General features: G+C 31.5%; 3 protein-coding genes, 1 non-coding gene and 2 pseudogenes across 5 annotated transcripts in view; 4 read left to right on the top strand and 2 right to left on the bottom strand.

Moving 5' to 3' along the window:
• Positions 1–1075: 1075 nt before the first annotated feature.
• LOC120215288 (60S ribosomal protein L27a-3) overlaps positions 1076–16218 on the top strand; it is a 30806-nt gene continuing 15663 nt past the window's right edge. The window contains exons 1-2 of one of the 2 annotated variants that reach the window (XM_039213004.1): positions 1076–1587; positions 3906–3947. In XM_039213004.1, coding sequence (XP_039068935.1) covers positions 1140–1580 — 441 coding nt within the window. In that variant the 5' untranslated portion in view covers positions 1076–1139 and the 3' untranslated portion in view covers positions 1581–1587; positions 3906–3947. Of the gene's footprint in view, positions 1591–3905; positions 3948–16218 lie in introns of those variants that run through there. The other variant, XM_039213005.1, reaches the window with a different exon arrangement.
• LOC120215130 lies at positions 2790–3261 on the top strand (annotated as a pseudogene).
• Positions 4136–6501, bottom strand: LOC120215129 (annotated as a pseudogene).
• Positions 6503–7195, top strand: LOC120215128 (the record flags this gene model as incomplete). The annotated part of the gene is made up of 1 exon (XM_039212892.1): positions 6503–7195. A coding segment is annotated over one exon (693 nt), but the record flags the coding sequence as incomplete, so codon positions are not given.
• TRNAK-CUU lies at positions 10193–10266 on the top strand. Its single transcript has one exon. It is a non-coding gene; the product is annotated as a tRNA-Lys (tRNA).
• On the bottom strand, positions 13530–13951 carry LOC120215289 (cyclin-dependent protein kinase inhibitor SMR6-like). Its single transcript, XM_039213006.1, has one exon. The coding sequence runs from the start codon at positions 13917–13919 to the stop codon at positions 13572–13574; it is 348 nt and encodes a 115-aa protein (XP_039068937.1). The 5' UTR covers positions 13920–13951; the 3' UTR covers positions 13530–13571.

Genomic DNA, 16218 nt, shown 5'->3' with positions numbered 1-16218 from the left:
ATAAGGAAATGTCAACTCCATCTCAAAAAAGAGCTTATCTTGAAAGAAGCAAATCCAATGGATGGTAGGTGCTTAACGGATTACTTACTTGGGCCGCAGCGGATGAAAAAACATGTTTTTATTAGTGACATATGTTTAACGATTTAATATCAAGGTTTATGAATACTAACATGTAAATTGTTTATGAAATTCATAGAGTAAAATAGCATAAAATGTATTACTGAGCTTGTAAAGTTTAATTATAGATGCTTTGGTTTATAGAATTATAAATTAAGATTCATATTAAAAAGCAGTATCAAGAAGGATTCTAGTATTTCTATATCAAAATATAATATTCAATTATTTTAGATGATATGTGTATTTATAGAACCCTTATTAATATTTAATTAATAAGTCTACTATTATTTTGATTTACACTATATATTATGGAACTCTAGTTTATATAAACGATTTAAATGGTTATGAATTTATCAAATTTCAAGTAGTTGAAAGACAATGAGAAACAAGAATTTTTTTGAATGAGTTAGTCACTTTGCTGGTTTAATGTGACGCCTTAGGCTCATCGTTCATGGTGAGTCGGGTATAGAGTGCTACAAGGTTTGTTTAAGTTCATAGATTAATTTTTTTTAAATAGTTTGAAACGATTATAAAATAGTATTTGTTGAAAATATTTATTAATAGATTTCTTTAATTTTCATATCATTGATTTTATATTATTAGAGATATTTTTTGAATGCACTATATAAATCATTTTTCAACATTGTCATTAAAAATGTAATCTTAACATTTATATAATGCAACTCAAGATTAAAATGAGTAACTAATATCATAAATAGACTGGTTGATTTTAAATATTCATTTGCAACTAAAATATAAATTTACAATTAATATTCATTACAAATTAATGGTAAAATGACTTCTTCGTTATAAATCGATAAATAAAGTGAAAAATATAATTGTTAATATAATATAATTAGATTATAAACTTACTCATACTTTAGGGACTTTTAATGTACTTTCCCCTCATTTTAATCTAAATAGCCAATGCGGAGTAGAATATAAGTCCCGTAACCCTAGCCGCTCTAAGGTATAACCCCCTTCCCCCTCCCAGAGATCCGCACCTATTAGAGTACACAACAATGACAACCCGTTTCAAGAAGAACCGGAAGAAGCGGGGCCACGTGAGCGCTGGTCATGGGCGTATCGGAAAGCACCGCAAGCATCCGGGAGGTCGGGGAAACGCCGGAGGTATGCACCACCACAGGATCCTCTTCGACAAGTACCACCCGGGGTATTTCGGGAAAGTCGGTATGAGATACTTCCACAAGCTCAGGAACAAGTTCTATTGCCCCATCGTGAACATCGACAAGCTCTGGTCTCTCGTCCCACAAGACGTGAAGGCAAAGACCAGCAAGGATTCGGCACCAATGATCGACGTGACCCAGTTTGGATACTTTAAGGTGTTGGGGAAAGGCGTGTTGCCCGAGAATCAACCGATCGTGGTTAAGGCTAAGTTGGTGTCCAAGACTGCCGAGAAGAAGATTAAGGAGGCTGGTGGTGCTGTTGTGCTCACCACCTAGGTTAGGATTTATGCTTTTTGTTTTTGGATCTGAATGATGTTTCTGTTATATTGTTATCTTGGACTTTTGTTTTTAAAATCAGATTCTGAGTTAGTATCAATGGAGAACATTGCATTTGGTAATTGTTTTGCCTGTGGAAATTTAATGCATATGGACACTAGACATGGCTCTCTTGTATGTTGAAGAAATATGTGATAAATTTAGGTGATAAGTTGCAGTCTTTTGAGCCATTCCCAATGTCCCAAGATGAACCCCGTCTTATTAGTAGCCCTTCCCAGTTAAATTTCGTTTTATTGATGTGTAAATTTCCTGCAACCAAATGAGAGGAATATGAAAGCTCTAGTGCATTGGAAGATAAAATCAAAGAAATTAAGTAACAAGAAAAATGGTGCGTTTAAGTTTGCTGATGGAACAAAGATGGTTGTGTCTATTGATGACAGTTCACCGCTCTTGGTTTGAGTGGAGAACTGCAGTTGATGATTAGTAGGTGATGTGAAGGCGATGATCGAGGAAGATTGGAGAGTGTTCTTTTGTCAAGGAAAAATAGTCTCAAAGAGATCTTCTTGCATGTCCGCGGGGTTTCATGAATTGACTCTCTTTGAATGTTTGTGTTTGGCGTTTTCAAGAGTCATGTCCCTGGCTTATGTTCTCCAATAAATTCTTCAAGAATACTTGTAGACATTTAAGTAAATAATATTAGTGAATAGTAGTATACTTTGTAAATGACCTTTTACTCTTGAATCCTTTGTAGGTAGAAAAATTCAGTAAAATCATGATTGTCACGAGTCACTAGATTGAAGTTGTCGGATATAACATCAAAGATATAGTTCATTTCGAAACACCTACGAAGCGTCACTTTTTTAATCATCCAAATACCTAACATTATAAACGTTATAATTTTAGGTGTCTGGGTCGTAACTGTCGTTAGTTTTTTTGTTAAATGACACATGTCATATTCTGGTAATTTTGATTTTTTTAAATTAAAAATATTATTATATTTATAAAAAAACCTTAATTTCTTTAAATTAAAAAAATCAAAATTAAAAAAAGTCATATACCGTTCATGTTTGTATATTATTTGGATTAATAGTGGCATGTCAAATGCCATTTAAAGTTTAAGAAATTTTAATGTATACATTCAACAAAAAAAATCATATACTACATCACATCAAAAATAAGAACTAACCTTCATACTAACCTCCCGATCCGCACCAATTCGAGTATCCAACAATGACAACCCGCTTCAAGAAGAACCACAAGAAGCGCGGGAAGGGAGCGCCGACCATGGCCGTATCAAACAGAACTGCAAGCATGCGGGAGGTCGAGGAAACGTCGAGGTATGCACCACCACAGGATCTTCTTCGACAAGTACCATTATGGGTATTTCAAGAAAGTCGGTATGAGGATCTTCCACAAGCTCAGGAACAAGTTCTACTGCCCCACCGTGAACATCGACAAGCTCTGGTCTTTCGTCCCACAAGACGTGAAAGCAAAGGCCAGCAACGATACAACCCCGATGATCGACGTGACCCAGTTCGGTTACTTTAAGGTGTTGGGGAAAGGTGTCTTGCCCGAGAATCAACCCATTGTTAAGGCTAAGTTGATGTCCAGAACCGCTGAGAAAAAGATTAGGGAGGCTGGTGGTGCGATTGATATTGTTATTGTTATGTGTGGCTTGTAAAATTACAGCCTACAAGTGGAAAAGTCAATAAGTGTTGGTCAAATTTGATAAACATCAAAGTTTCAATTTGTTGCCATTGAAAAAGTCAAGTTTAAATTTGCTACCATAACATTTAATTCAAGTTGAAAAGTGGCTATGATAGGCATCAACAATTGGCAAGTGGTGAACTTATGCATATGGAAAAATTTATATTTGGTCCCTAAACTATTAGTTATTTATAGGTTTAATCCTTAAAGCTCAATTATAAATAAGTCTAAACATCTTCGTTTGAAATCATCCTAAAAAATTCTCTCCCATTTGTTTTCTTTATTCTCCCACTTTGTACTATTTTGAGAATTCTAAGGAATTTCATTTGTTATAATATTTTGTTGATAGTGAAGTTATCATTCGTTGTAGTGCCTGAGGAGTAGACAATATTTTCGTCGAACCTCGTAAATTTGATGTGTTCTCTCCATTATTTACTTTGTATGTTCATTATTGGATTTTTTCCATTGTATTTCAATATTCAATAGTTTGACGGTTTTTCTGCTATGCAATTTAGGTAATTTTAATTTTGACATTTCATATCAATTTTGAAATTACTTTCGTGTGGAAAATAATCCGATTTCCCCAACAATTATCACCGTCTAGTTTAGGATTTTTTCTTTTGATATTGAATCTGAATGACATTTCTGCTACATTATTATCTTAGGCTTAATTTTAAAATGAGATTTTACATTAGGATAGCATTTCCTTCTATTTCATTTCATTTCATTTATGTATATAAATTTTAAGTTTTAGACAATTAGGAACCTTTTAAAGAAAAGTAGAAGAAAGTGGATGCATTAATCTAATAGATAAAATTGTAAATTCAAAGAAAATGTTAGAAAAAAGTACATTTTGTTATAATTATTATTTTGCAACATATTCATCCCCTTGGGGGTCAATGTCACCTCCCCATTTCTTTATCCTCTCCTCGGCTATTGAAGCCTACAATCATATATACAACATTTACAATTTTGTTATACAAATATATATGTTCAATTATTATTATTATTTGCTTACCTCTTTGTTCCAGTTGATCTTGTAAATCATTCCAAATATTACACAAGTTTGCACCACTGTTCCTAATAACATCCCACACCAAATTCCCTGCGAATAAAAGGTTATTATTTTTATTTTTTTATCGATAATATTAGATAAATTGACTTTTTATCAATAAGAAATAACAAGTACCTTAACACCCATTTGAAGCACGAAACCTAATGCAAGACCCAAAGGAACAACTCCAAAGAGATAATAGCATGCAATGTTTACATATACAACAGCAGTTCGCCATCCAGCTCCGATGGCCATTCCTATAGAATAAATGATACATTCAGCTAAGGATTCAAGGATGGGTTGAAGGAGGATTACATGCTTGAAAATTTTAAATTTTCATATAATTTAAATATTTTTTAACTTTTTTCGATAATTTGTTTGTCTCCTAAAATTTTATAAATTTATTATATTATATAATGTGTTTGTTTATGTATAGATGTATTATGAACCTGAGAGGACAGGTTGCACGGTGTTGATGATGATGCAAAGGACCAAGAGTGGAGTGAGCTCCATGACCAGACGTTGAACTATTGAGTCATTTGAGAACATGTAGGGATAATCATTCCTAAATACGACGAGAACAATGGAGATTATGGCACCAATCATAAATGAAGATGTCACCGCCACCATCAATGAGAGTTTCGTCGTTTTTGGATTTCCTACTCCCAGTTCATTTGAAACCCTCACATTGTCACATTTAAGAACATATACAAAATTTTTTATTAGAAATGTAAACTTAATAATTATATTAAAAAATTTCAAAGGTACAACCGTAATACTAACACCCCTCGATTCAACTTGAACAATAATTTTATAAACAAATTAAGATTACTATGCTTATAGGTTCAATATTTACCTTGTAGCTGCATTCATCCCGAAGGATATCATGACGGTCCATCCCACTGCAAAATTCAGCATTTAATGAATAAAAGGAAAAATTGAAATTCCTCCAATAATTAATAAAGAAAAAAGTAATTAAACAAAGAAAGTTAGAATGATTAGTGATAAAGAAATGTCACCAGATAGATAATGCATGATGCATCTACGGATACCACTTCAGCGTCGATTAAGTGTCCAGCGAACATAATTAGTGCCATGAAATACCAAATCTCTAAGCTGCAAATCATTTCTACCAATTATTAAATCCAATTGGAATCCGAGTCACACAATGAGAGAAGAAAGCAATAGTTATATTTTATAATTGAAACCCCCCCCCCCCCACATGTGATGTCTATACTTTTTATTTGCTTTTTCAAAAGAAAATCTAAGAGTAAAAGATTTGCATATAGAGATTACAAATATATTTTTATTTTATTTGTGTATATTTTACTATTCATATATAGAGAAAATTATTTGAAAAATAATAAATTTTGTAATAGTCTAAGATAATTATAAGATAATATCTGGTCAGAGTTTATTTTAATCATTGATAAAATACACAAACCCTTGCTCGAACCCGAAGTCTATAGAGACAACAACATTCCCTTTGTCAACTACTTTAGAAAAAAATTATTCAAACTATAAATTTGGGATCTGTTCAGATTTTATTATTATTATTTTATTTCTTAAAACAAATAAATAAAAAATTATGAAAACTAATTTAGAAAAAAAAATATTCCAACTATGAACCTTAAAAGGACCTTACCATAGCATTACGGCCGATGCTAAAGACAATCTGACAAATCCCCAAAGATGTTGAAATGCCTTCCAAGTAAACCGGTCCAAGCTGGTCCACAAGTACGCTAATTATGAACAAAAAATGAGCCACATCTATGAAAATCCATGACATATTCAAAACAATGGCTGCACCCACCAGTCCCCAGCCCTGCTTCAACATCAGTAACCAGCTGAGCTGAGTACAACGTGCAGAACCAAAGCCACACCGGCTATCACCGCCATCGCCGACATCTTGCTCTGCTCCTGTAAGAACTTCGCCATCGGAAAGTTAAATGAGTAAGTTAACAGTTGTGATATCATCCATATCGAGAACATTCCGGCAACCTTCGATATGGTTTCTGTTTGGCCTATTAGCCTCAAAATCGGAGCGGCGAATATGTATAGTAAGCTTAGGAGCCAAGCCGTTGAGTTGAGGATGACCCATGATCTTTGCATGTATACGCCTTGCATATCGTGCTGCCCTGCTCCGCATGCCTGGCCGCATAGTCGGAGGATAACCGAGACAAAAGGATTGCTTTGCTTGGCGAAGTTGGTGGAAACAGAACAAGGTGAATTGCAATATAATTGTTTGATGGCAATAATGGAGATTACAGCTTCTGCAGAATCCAATTCCAATCTTAGACGTGCAGCTTTTAAAACGAATTCGCCCGTTCCTAAGGCTGTTATTGATCAGCTTTTGAGGGTGATCAAGGAATTGGGTAGTCCTACATTGCAAGTCCCTGCTATTAGATCAGTTGGTTCATTGGCAAGGACTTTCCCAGCTCGGGAGACTCGAGTGATCGGTCCTTTGGTGAAACATCTTGACAATAAGGATCAAGAAGTGGCTGTGGCTGCAATTGCATTGCAGAAGTTTGTATGTCCAGATAATTTCCTCTGTATGGATCATTCCAAGTCGATATGCGAGTTCAACGGTGTTCCACCTTTGATGAGATTGCTTAGATGCGGGGACAGGGCGCATCTGCATGGGCTAGTACTGCTCTGCTACCTCGCTATACACGCGGGTGATAGCAAAGCTTTGGAACAAGCTAGGGTTTTGACTGTCATCGAGGGGGCAGAGGCAGACCGGACGGTGGTTGCGCACCATCCTGAGTTGAAAGAATTGGTGACAAGGGCCATATATCAGCTCAACCTTTATTACAGCGGAGTCCATCCACAGAGGCAAATGTATGGACCTTAAATTTGGTTTAAGACGAATATACACATTTGGGTCAGTTAGGAAAAAAAAAAGAACAGTTTCATCAAAGGTGATAGGTTTATGCGTAACTATTTATACGCTGTTCAAAATACTTAGATGCTTCAATGCTTGTTTAGTGGACATAAAATTGGCTGTGAATATTTCCATTTTTGTTATATGGACATTGAATATAGTTCCTGTACTTGCGATGTTCAAGAGAACATTGGGTGGATAATTAAGGAGAACAAGAATGGAAATATAGAACATTTGACAACTTATGTACTCATATTTTTAACCTCACTAGTTAAAAGGGATTATTATCTCTAAAAATCTCAGGTTCTAGCATCAAAAATTATAAGGGTATTTGAACTTTTATTATCAAATATTTGAGAACCTAGATACTACATTATAACAATTCTAGATTAATAATATAAAAAAACAATTATAACCATCTAGATTAATAATAATAATAATAATAATAATAATAAACATTTGAATTTGGATGAGAAATAGTTCTAATTTCTAAATTTCTAAAGCAGAGTCAAGCCCAAACGATTTGGGCGGCTGGCAAAATTTTGGCAGCAATGGCCACACACAATAATTTTTTGGGTAAACTATATGTTTAGTACTTAAATTATTATTTTTATTCTGTTTTAATACTTAAATTTTATTTTTTAAAACTATATTTAACGTTTAGTTTAGATTTTATTTTGATAACCCATCATTAAAAAGTTAATAAAACTATTGACGTGACACTATATAATAATGTCACATCATCATTGAAAAAATAAAAATATCACGTCAGAAGTTTTATTAAGTTTTTAATGATAGGATATTAAAATGAAACATAAACTAAATGTTAGAGATTATTTTGAAAAAAAATTAAGTTTAGGTACCAAAATAAAATAAAAGTAATAGTTTATATATTAAACATATATTTTATCTAAATTTTTTATTTTTCATTTTGGACGAAGAAAACAAGTGTTTAAAGTAAAATTAATAAAAATGGTAAACTACACAAATGACCACTCAACTATTGCAAAAAATCATTTTGACCATCGATGTTTTAATTTGATCAATCAAACCATCTAACTATTTAAATGCTTCAATCAAGCCACTTGTCGTTGACATTTAACGGAGTACGTGCCATGACAGTTAAAACATTTTGGTATAATTCCACAATTGGTCCCTAATATTTATATATTCTTTCAAATTGGTCTTAAGTTTAATAAATTAAAATAAATTTGACCCATGAATTAGGAGGTACCATGTGCCATTGATAACACCTGACAAGTGTCATCATTTAATTGGATGACTAAATTTATTTTAATTTATTTTTAATTTAATAAAAATAAACCATTGAGCCAAAGTAAACATTTGATATTTTTTTGACAACAAATGATATATATCTTGTTTCTTAGTATGTAAATGATTTACTCAAAATTAATAATATTTTATGTATCTTAAATTTTAAAATTAATTTTTTAACTTATTAAATATAAATATAAATATATATTTTATTTTAATATAAAAATGTATTTTTATATTTTTCATCACTTAAAAATATTTTTTAAATATATTAACTTGAAATATATTTAAATATTTTATTATTAATTTAATATAAAAATATTTTTTATTATTAATTAAATAAAATATTTTATTTTATTTAATTAAAAATATTTTATTTTATTTAAATTAAAAATATATTTTATTTTATTTTAAATTAAAAATATATTTTATTATTATTTTAACTTTTAAAAATATATCAAAATATCTTAACTTCAAAATATATTTAACGTAAGAATAAATGTAATTAAGATATTTTAAAAATATTGTTTAAAAAGTTGAGATAATAAAAAATATTTCTAATTTAAAATAAAAGTAAAAAATATATTTTTATATTGAACTAATAATTTCAAGTTAAGATATTTTTAAAAATATATTTTAAGTGATGATAAAGATAAAATATATATTTTTACATTAAAAATAAAATTTTTTTTAATAAATTAAGACCAAAATAAAATATTTAATAAGTTAAAACAAAAATAAAAGATAATTTTAAAATTTAAAATATATAAATATTATTAGTTTTGAGTAAAACATTTACAATACAATATATACATATTATTTGTTGTCTAATATATATTAAATGATTGCCTTGGCTCAATGGTTTGGTTCTTAGCATTTCAACCTTAAGGCTTGGGTTCAATTCTATATGGCATCTTTTGATTTGTGGGTTAAATTTATTTTAATTTATTAAAGTTAGGATCAAATTAAAAAAAATATAAATAAAAGGGACCAATTGTGTAATTATATCAAAATGTTTTAACTACCATGTCACCTACTCCGCTAAATATTAACGGCATATAACTTGATTAAATCATTTAAATAATTGGATGGTTTAATTGATCAAATTAAAATATCAGTGGTCAAAATGATTTTTGGCCATAGTTGAATGGTCACACATGTCGTTTATCCTAAAAAACATACTTTTATATTTACACGTGTTAATTGTACTGATAAGATATGTTATACTTTTTATGGAAAACTTAAATTTAAACGTAAAAGATGACATTAACTAATAAGAATAATTTCAAACATGACTAAAACCATGAAATTTAATTTTAAAAAATTCCTTATATTTAATGTAAAAGATGCTTTATAACTTATAAGCACATATTTGTATTGTATAAAAAGCCATTTTTCCTTGAAAATAATATAATTTATCTTTTAAGTCTTAATTCATCTAATTAATATTTTGCAATATTTTATATATTGATAATGAAATAAAAAAATGGCAAGTATAATTAGATTGTGCATGTCATGCCAGTGATCTTAATTGTAAAAGAATTGTTATTATTCATTAAGGTCCCGGGTTCGAGCACTAGGTTGCCAGAGGTATGAGTGTTAATGTCAAATTGTAAAAAATTATCTTTAAACAAATATCACCTTATACTTACCTCAAATTATTAAAAAAATACATTATCCATAAAAAGAATTGCCCGTCCAGCTCAGTTGGTAAGAGCACAAGGCTCTTAACCTTGTGGTCGTGGGATCGAGTCCCACGGTGGACAATTCATAATTCTGACAACCTGACGTTAGGGCGACCTACTATCTTACCTCCCCTTACCCCATTACATATGAGAATAGGGTCAGCTATATATTATCCATAAAAAATAATTTTACAAAAAAATGTTAGGATGAACGATGAAGTCATATATCATTTCAAGTAGATTTAAAAAAAATTGACATCATTCAAATATTATTTATGAAATGATTATTTTTTTCACATGACAATCATTTATCTCTGTGAAATTCAATAAAAAGAAGAAAAAAACTCTGGGTTTTTCTTTTAATTCCACTGCCATTGTACATAATAATATCAGTTTTTAATAAAAATTCCGTACATTATAAACTGAGTCTTCTTTTTCAGCAGATGTTAACTCCCATAAATGTCAAGGTCCATCTTAATTTAATATTTAAAGTTTTTTAATTAATTAATAATTAATAATTAAATGTGAAAATTTAATTCCAACGGACAGTGACATTGGTGTCCAAATTTGTTTAAAACCCTAAACTCTACAATTGAATCCTAATTAATATAGTATTAGTTAGGGCTCAGTTATAAACACTACTCAACATTCATGTTTGTTGTGATCATTTTGTAATTTGAAATTTACCTTTACAACCTAATTAATACAACACGAGGGAACAATGAGTAGCATTTTGGTGCAAAGTTTGGGTCCAATTAGGACTTTGACACTGGTTCTAGGTGACGATGGCTAGGGTTTGAAGCGTAAAAGGAAAGGAATTTGGAATTTGGAATTTGGAATTTGAGTGACCCAAATGTGTCACACCATTATTACCTTTAAAAATTAAAAATAAGGGTAACATACATAGATGGTCACCCGACTATAGAATGCGACTTTGTTGAGTTATTTAATTATTAAAAGTTATAAAATGATCTCGTGACTATAGGACGTTATTTTATTGAGTTCCTCGACTATTAGAAGTTACAAAATAGTTACTTGACTATTCATATGTTCCAAACTCATCCTTTTTCGTTAAAAATTGACAACCGTCTGAGCTAGACGTTAACTTGTTGATTAGGATATGATAAAATCATATTTTAATGATGTATATTGGCACCGTCTTTGCTTTCAAGTATTAGCTTGACGACATAATATAAGTAGAGAGTCAGTCCACAAAATACAACTCAAACAATTATGAGATCATATTTTATCATATTTTGGTCAACAAATTAACGTCTAGTTTAGACGACTGCTAATTTTTTAACATAAGATAATTATGGAATAAATAAATAGTCAGACGACCATTTTATAACTTTTAATTATCGGGAACTCAATAAAATAGTATTATATAATCGGAGGACTATCGAAGGACTCAACAATACATCACCCTATACTCGAGGCATCATTCGTTCATTTTACCCTAAACATAATGAATTCAGATATAATTTGCATTAAGTTACGGTGGATATCATGTGATGTATACACTGAGATTTCAACAATCTTGCTGTGTAGATGGCATGTGTCAGACTCAAAGCTGAGCATAAAAAAGACAAGATATAAAAGTAATCCATGATTATTAATTTCTCCTTTGTTTTTGCATGTACAACTTTCTACTCTCTTAATTCTCAGCACATTCTTACATGATTTACCTCCTTGTCCCCTTCAATGGTACAACTGAGAAACGGACTCAAGAAGAACGTATTACAAAAAAGAAAGCTCTTTTTTTATAAAAAAAAATTTAAGACATTGAACGAAAAAATAGCCCTCCCACATCCCATGTGGGTCTCCAATAATACCACAAGTATTTGACTTATTGGGTGTAGTTTAATGAAATAATATAATCCAAAAGTTGAAACATTATTGCTTCAATATAAAAGCTCCGATCCCAATAAACCTTTGTTTAAGTTTACTAAAAAAAATATTTTTTCGTACTATTAATAATCAACCAATTTAGTATGCATATAAGATATTTGAATTTTAACAATGTGAATGAAGTAAATTAAATTAGAATAGTCGTTCTCTTAATAGATCTCTGTAGTACTCGATCTAGATTAATCAATCAATAAATTAAATATAAATAGTTAAAAAATAAAATACCGAATTAGATTAAACTCGTTTGTCAAGTTTTTAAATATAGATGCACATTCTTTGGTTTTAGGCAAATGAATTAACCCTTTCTTTTAAATAACATTCCACTTTGATTATCCTAATTCAAAAGTATATTAGTAATAGTTAGTAGTGTAGAGTTAGTTTGAGAAATAGAGATGCATATGCAAGTGACATTGTGAGTTATTGGTGTTGGAAGAGAGTAAATTAAGGTCCATTCAAACCCTTGCAGAGGATTCTAAAACATGTCTTACCACATGTGTTTTGTCCTTGTATTGAGTTGTATCACAAAAAGTGAAGAGCTTTACAAAGAAACTTCCCACTTTCATAAGAGTTGGAAGTGGGTGATGGGGGCAGTGAAAAGCCAAGTTTAAAGTCTAAAAGAAGGGATAATGGCAGAGATTCCTCACAGTGGGTCTTGTGTGCTATGTGTTTTGTGGGGATTTGTCTCGGTCAATCAGCTGTTATATTCAAGCATAAGTTACAAAATAATCATCCGATTATTCATATGTTTTAAACTCATCAATCTTGGTTGAGGAGTTATTTTATGATGACCTTTAATCTTTGTGTCAAATCTAAGATGCTGATAGGATAGTACGTGGAATAAATATGATTCTTTAATAATAGATTTGACACTTGTATAATCATATTTATTTAAAATCTTATAAAAATAATTGACAAGTAGAATGATATGAAATCTCGAAATCTATAATAGATGGAGAATATCTTTCATAGACTTCTTTTTGTTTCTAAAACTTTGATTAATGAAAGAATAATTAGCGGAAGAGGTTCAAAGAAGATCCGAAGGAAATATAACCGACACTTCCTTTTTTTTACCTACTTTTGGCATAAGTTGTAGAACCATTGCTAGTGCTAGATGTTGACTTGCATGTGTCTCTCCCCATGAACATGAATAGTTTCAAACAAAAACAACAGCAGATCAAATAAACTGGAAAAAAAAATACTAAACCCAGACAATGCTAAATAGACTTAACACAAGCTGGAAAAAAATAGTTAATTACTACTACAAATATAGAAATTCAGAAGATAAAAGAAAGGAAAGCTAAAAACAAACTCCACAAAGAAGTTAAATTTCGTCATGTTATTCATCAAAGAATTCCATCTGTACGTAAACTTCTATAGGTCACTACTCACTACCAATAAAATACCCAAAAATAGAAGAAAAATGAAAAGCCCGTTACAAGAGAGGTAGAGAGCATTTATGCAATTTGTTTAACTCTTTAAACATGGCGTATGAAGAAGGTGTCCAAATCCGGTGGAGTGAAGAACTCTCTAGCACTTCCGAAATTAAACTTCAAAGAAGGTTTTCTCTTCATCGGAGGCGGTGGACATGTCAACGACGTCGGGATTCCGGCTTCCCGTCCAGTTGGAGTGGTGGAAGTGGAACATGATTCTTGGTCTTCTTCTTTATCAGTAATGGTGGTTTCAGTATCTTTGTGATGATCAACTGGATTAGTGTAAATAGACTTCAATGGAGCTCGTAAAGAGATGCCAGCAATGACCCATTTTTTGGCATCGGATTCCAACACTTCACCTCCATCCACTTGAGGCTTCCCTGGAACCCCCATATCCACCAAAAACTCCAAGCTTTAAGATGAGTATAAATATTATAAGGGAAAAGATGGAACTTTTCCTTTTGAGGAGAGAATCAATAGGAAAGAAGATGGGAGGAATTGGCATAAATAAACGAAAAAGGAAGGAGATTGAAAGGTTGAATGTTTGTGTTTATACCGATCGGGGGCGGGGGGGGGGGGGGAGAGAAATGAAAAAGGGAACCCGATGAAACTCGTGGCATGACTCGGTTCAATAAATAAAAGAAGTGACCCGACGGCAAAAACAACTACTACTATAATTTGCCCGTGAAAAAAGCTGACCGCGGGCAGCATTCGCGGGAGAAAGAGATTTTATTAGAGAAAATAACTTGAGTGAGAAAATATCTTATAATATACGATTTTAATAAATTTTTTTTTGGATTTGCAAAAATAACCAACGAATTCGTAACACGAACTTCAATTTCGTAACACAATTTCTAAATTCGCAACTCGAATTTAAAATTCGCAACACATAATTTAGAATTTGCAACACAGAAGTCGAATTCACAAATTGAATTTGACAATTTCACAACACGAATTGTTTTCGTAACTCAATTTTTAAATTCACAACACGAGTTTCCTTTTTCGCAACAAGATTTTCTAATTCGTAACGCGAGTTTCATTTTCGCAACAGGAATTTCATTTTCGTAACTCGATTTTTGAATTCGCAACACAACTTTTAATTTCGCAACACAAATGTTTTGGGTATATAAACTTCGCTGCAGCAGCAACTCATAATCTAAACCCCTGAATCGTAACTCAGTTCATCTCTATCTCTCACTCTCTCCTGCGACATCCCCATATCTGACGACATCCTTCCCCATCTCTAATTTTTTACATAATTTTATTTCTATATAATTTTTCAATGATTTCTCTCTCAAATTATCAAGTATCAACTTAATAAAGGTATGTTTTTCTCTAAGTTAGTGATTATATCTAGTTTATAGCTCGTTTGTTTAGTAAATTACTTTATTTACAATTTGTAGAATGAAATCATCTAATATTGATCATGTTTGGATAGATTTGTGTTATGGAGGGTCATGAGAAAATGTTAATGTGTTTTACAATATATGTCTTTACCTATGAATCTTCAACTAAAGCTGTCATTAAAAAAGTTAACTTATGAAAATCTAATGTTACGTGTTTCAAAGAAATTGAGTTTAGAGCCTCTAAGTGGATTTAGGTTATCTTATCAGAGAAAGGGTAAAGTTTATTTGTTAACCGACAATGAAGATGTTGAACGATTCATTGCTTACATTAGTGTTTCGCAAGATGATGTTACATTGTATGTTGTTGAACCTAGAAGTAGAGAAATTGGGTCAGTAACGAGTAGTAATCAACTAAGTTCTTCAGCTCAGTTTATGGTGCTCACAATGTACAACGTTGTTATCAACCTCAAAATTTCATGGTTCCACCACAATTTCATCACCAAGAAAATTTTGTTTCACCACATTTCCAATACCAAACACAATCTCAAAATCCACAACTTTTCCCTAATCCAAATCCCAATCAATTTACAGACTCAAATTTCGGTTTTCGTATTGACCAGTTAGACGATGATGAGCCAACAATAAAAATGTGAGTACTAGTCAGTATTCGAAATTTGATCTTGGTCAATACTCGGATTTTGATGATGTTTCAGATCAGATTTGGGGTAAAAGTAAAGAAGAAGAAATAGACCCTGCTTATTACAATAATAATTTTGATATTGGTCAATACCCGGATTTTGATGATGAAACAGCCGTTGCCAGGAAAAAGTTGTTGATGATAATGAGGAGGAAGTTACAGTTGTCAATGAACATGTTAAACATCCATTCTGTAATTCATATAACCCTGAAGAAGTCCCCGAAAAGAAGAAGAAGAAGAAAGAGCCACGGAATATAACTGGAACATGTCAGAATTACTTCCGATACCGAAGAAGAATTGGTAAAATACAGTTGATTGTTACACAAAAGTTTTTCGTATCAAGAAAGATGATTGTTTTGATATAAATGAAGACTTGAAGATAGCTTTGTATACGAAATGTGTGGAAGATGGCTATCAACTGAAAGTTAACAAATCAAGCAAAGATCGTTTCAAAACAAAGTGTAGGATTGATAAAAACTGTATGTGGCGTATGATTGCAAAGAGGATAAAAGATTGTGAAATGTTTCAAGTTAGGACTTTTATTGATAAACATACATGTTCAAGAACCCAAGTTTTTCCTCACCATAGACAACAAACAAAAAGGTGTTGGGTGGTTTTCTGGCTGAGTTGATGTTTTTGAATGGCAGGG

The sequence above is a fragment of the Hibiscus syriacus genome, unplaced genomic scaffold (genome assembly GCF_006381635.1).
Source record: "Hibiscus syriacus cultivar Baekdansim isolate YM2019G1 unplaced genomic scaffold, ASM638163v2 tig00110114_pilon, whole genome shotgun sequence".
Taxonomy (NCBI): domain Eukaryota; kingdom Viridiplantae; phylum Streptophyta; class Magnoliopsida; order Malvales; family Malvaceae; genus Hibiscus; species Hibiscus syriacus.
Note: the sequence above shows the minus strand (reverse complement) of the source record. Positions and strands in the feature narration are given on the sequence as shown.

Bases quoted from the DNA above. Each gene is read 5' to 3' on its own strand.
- LOC120215289 (XM_039213006.1), bottom strand. From the start codon at position 13,919: ATGGGGGTTCCAGGGAAGCCTCAAGTGGATGGAGGTGAAGTGTTGGAA.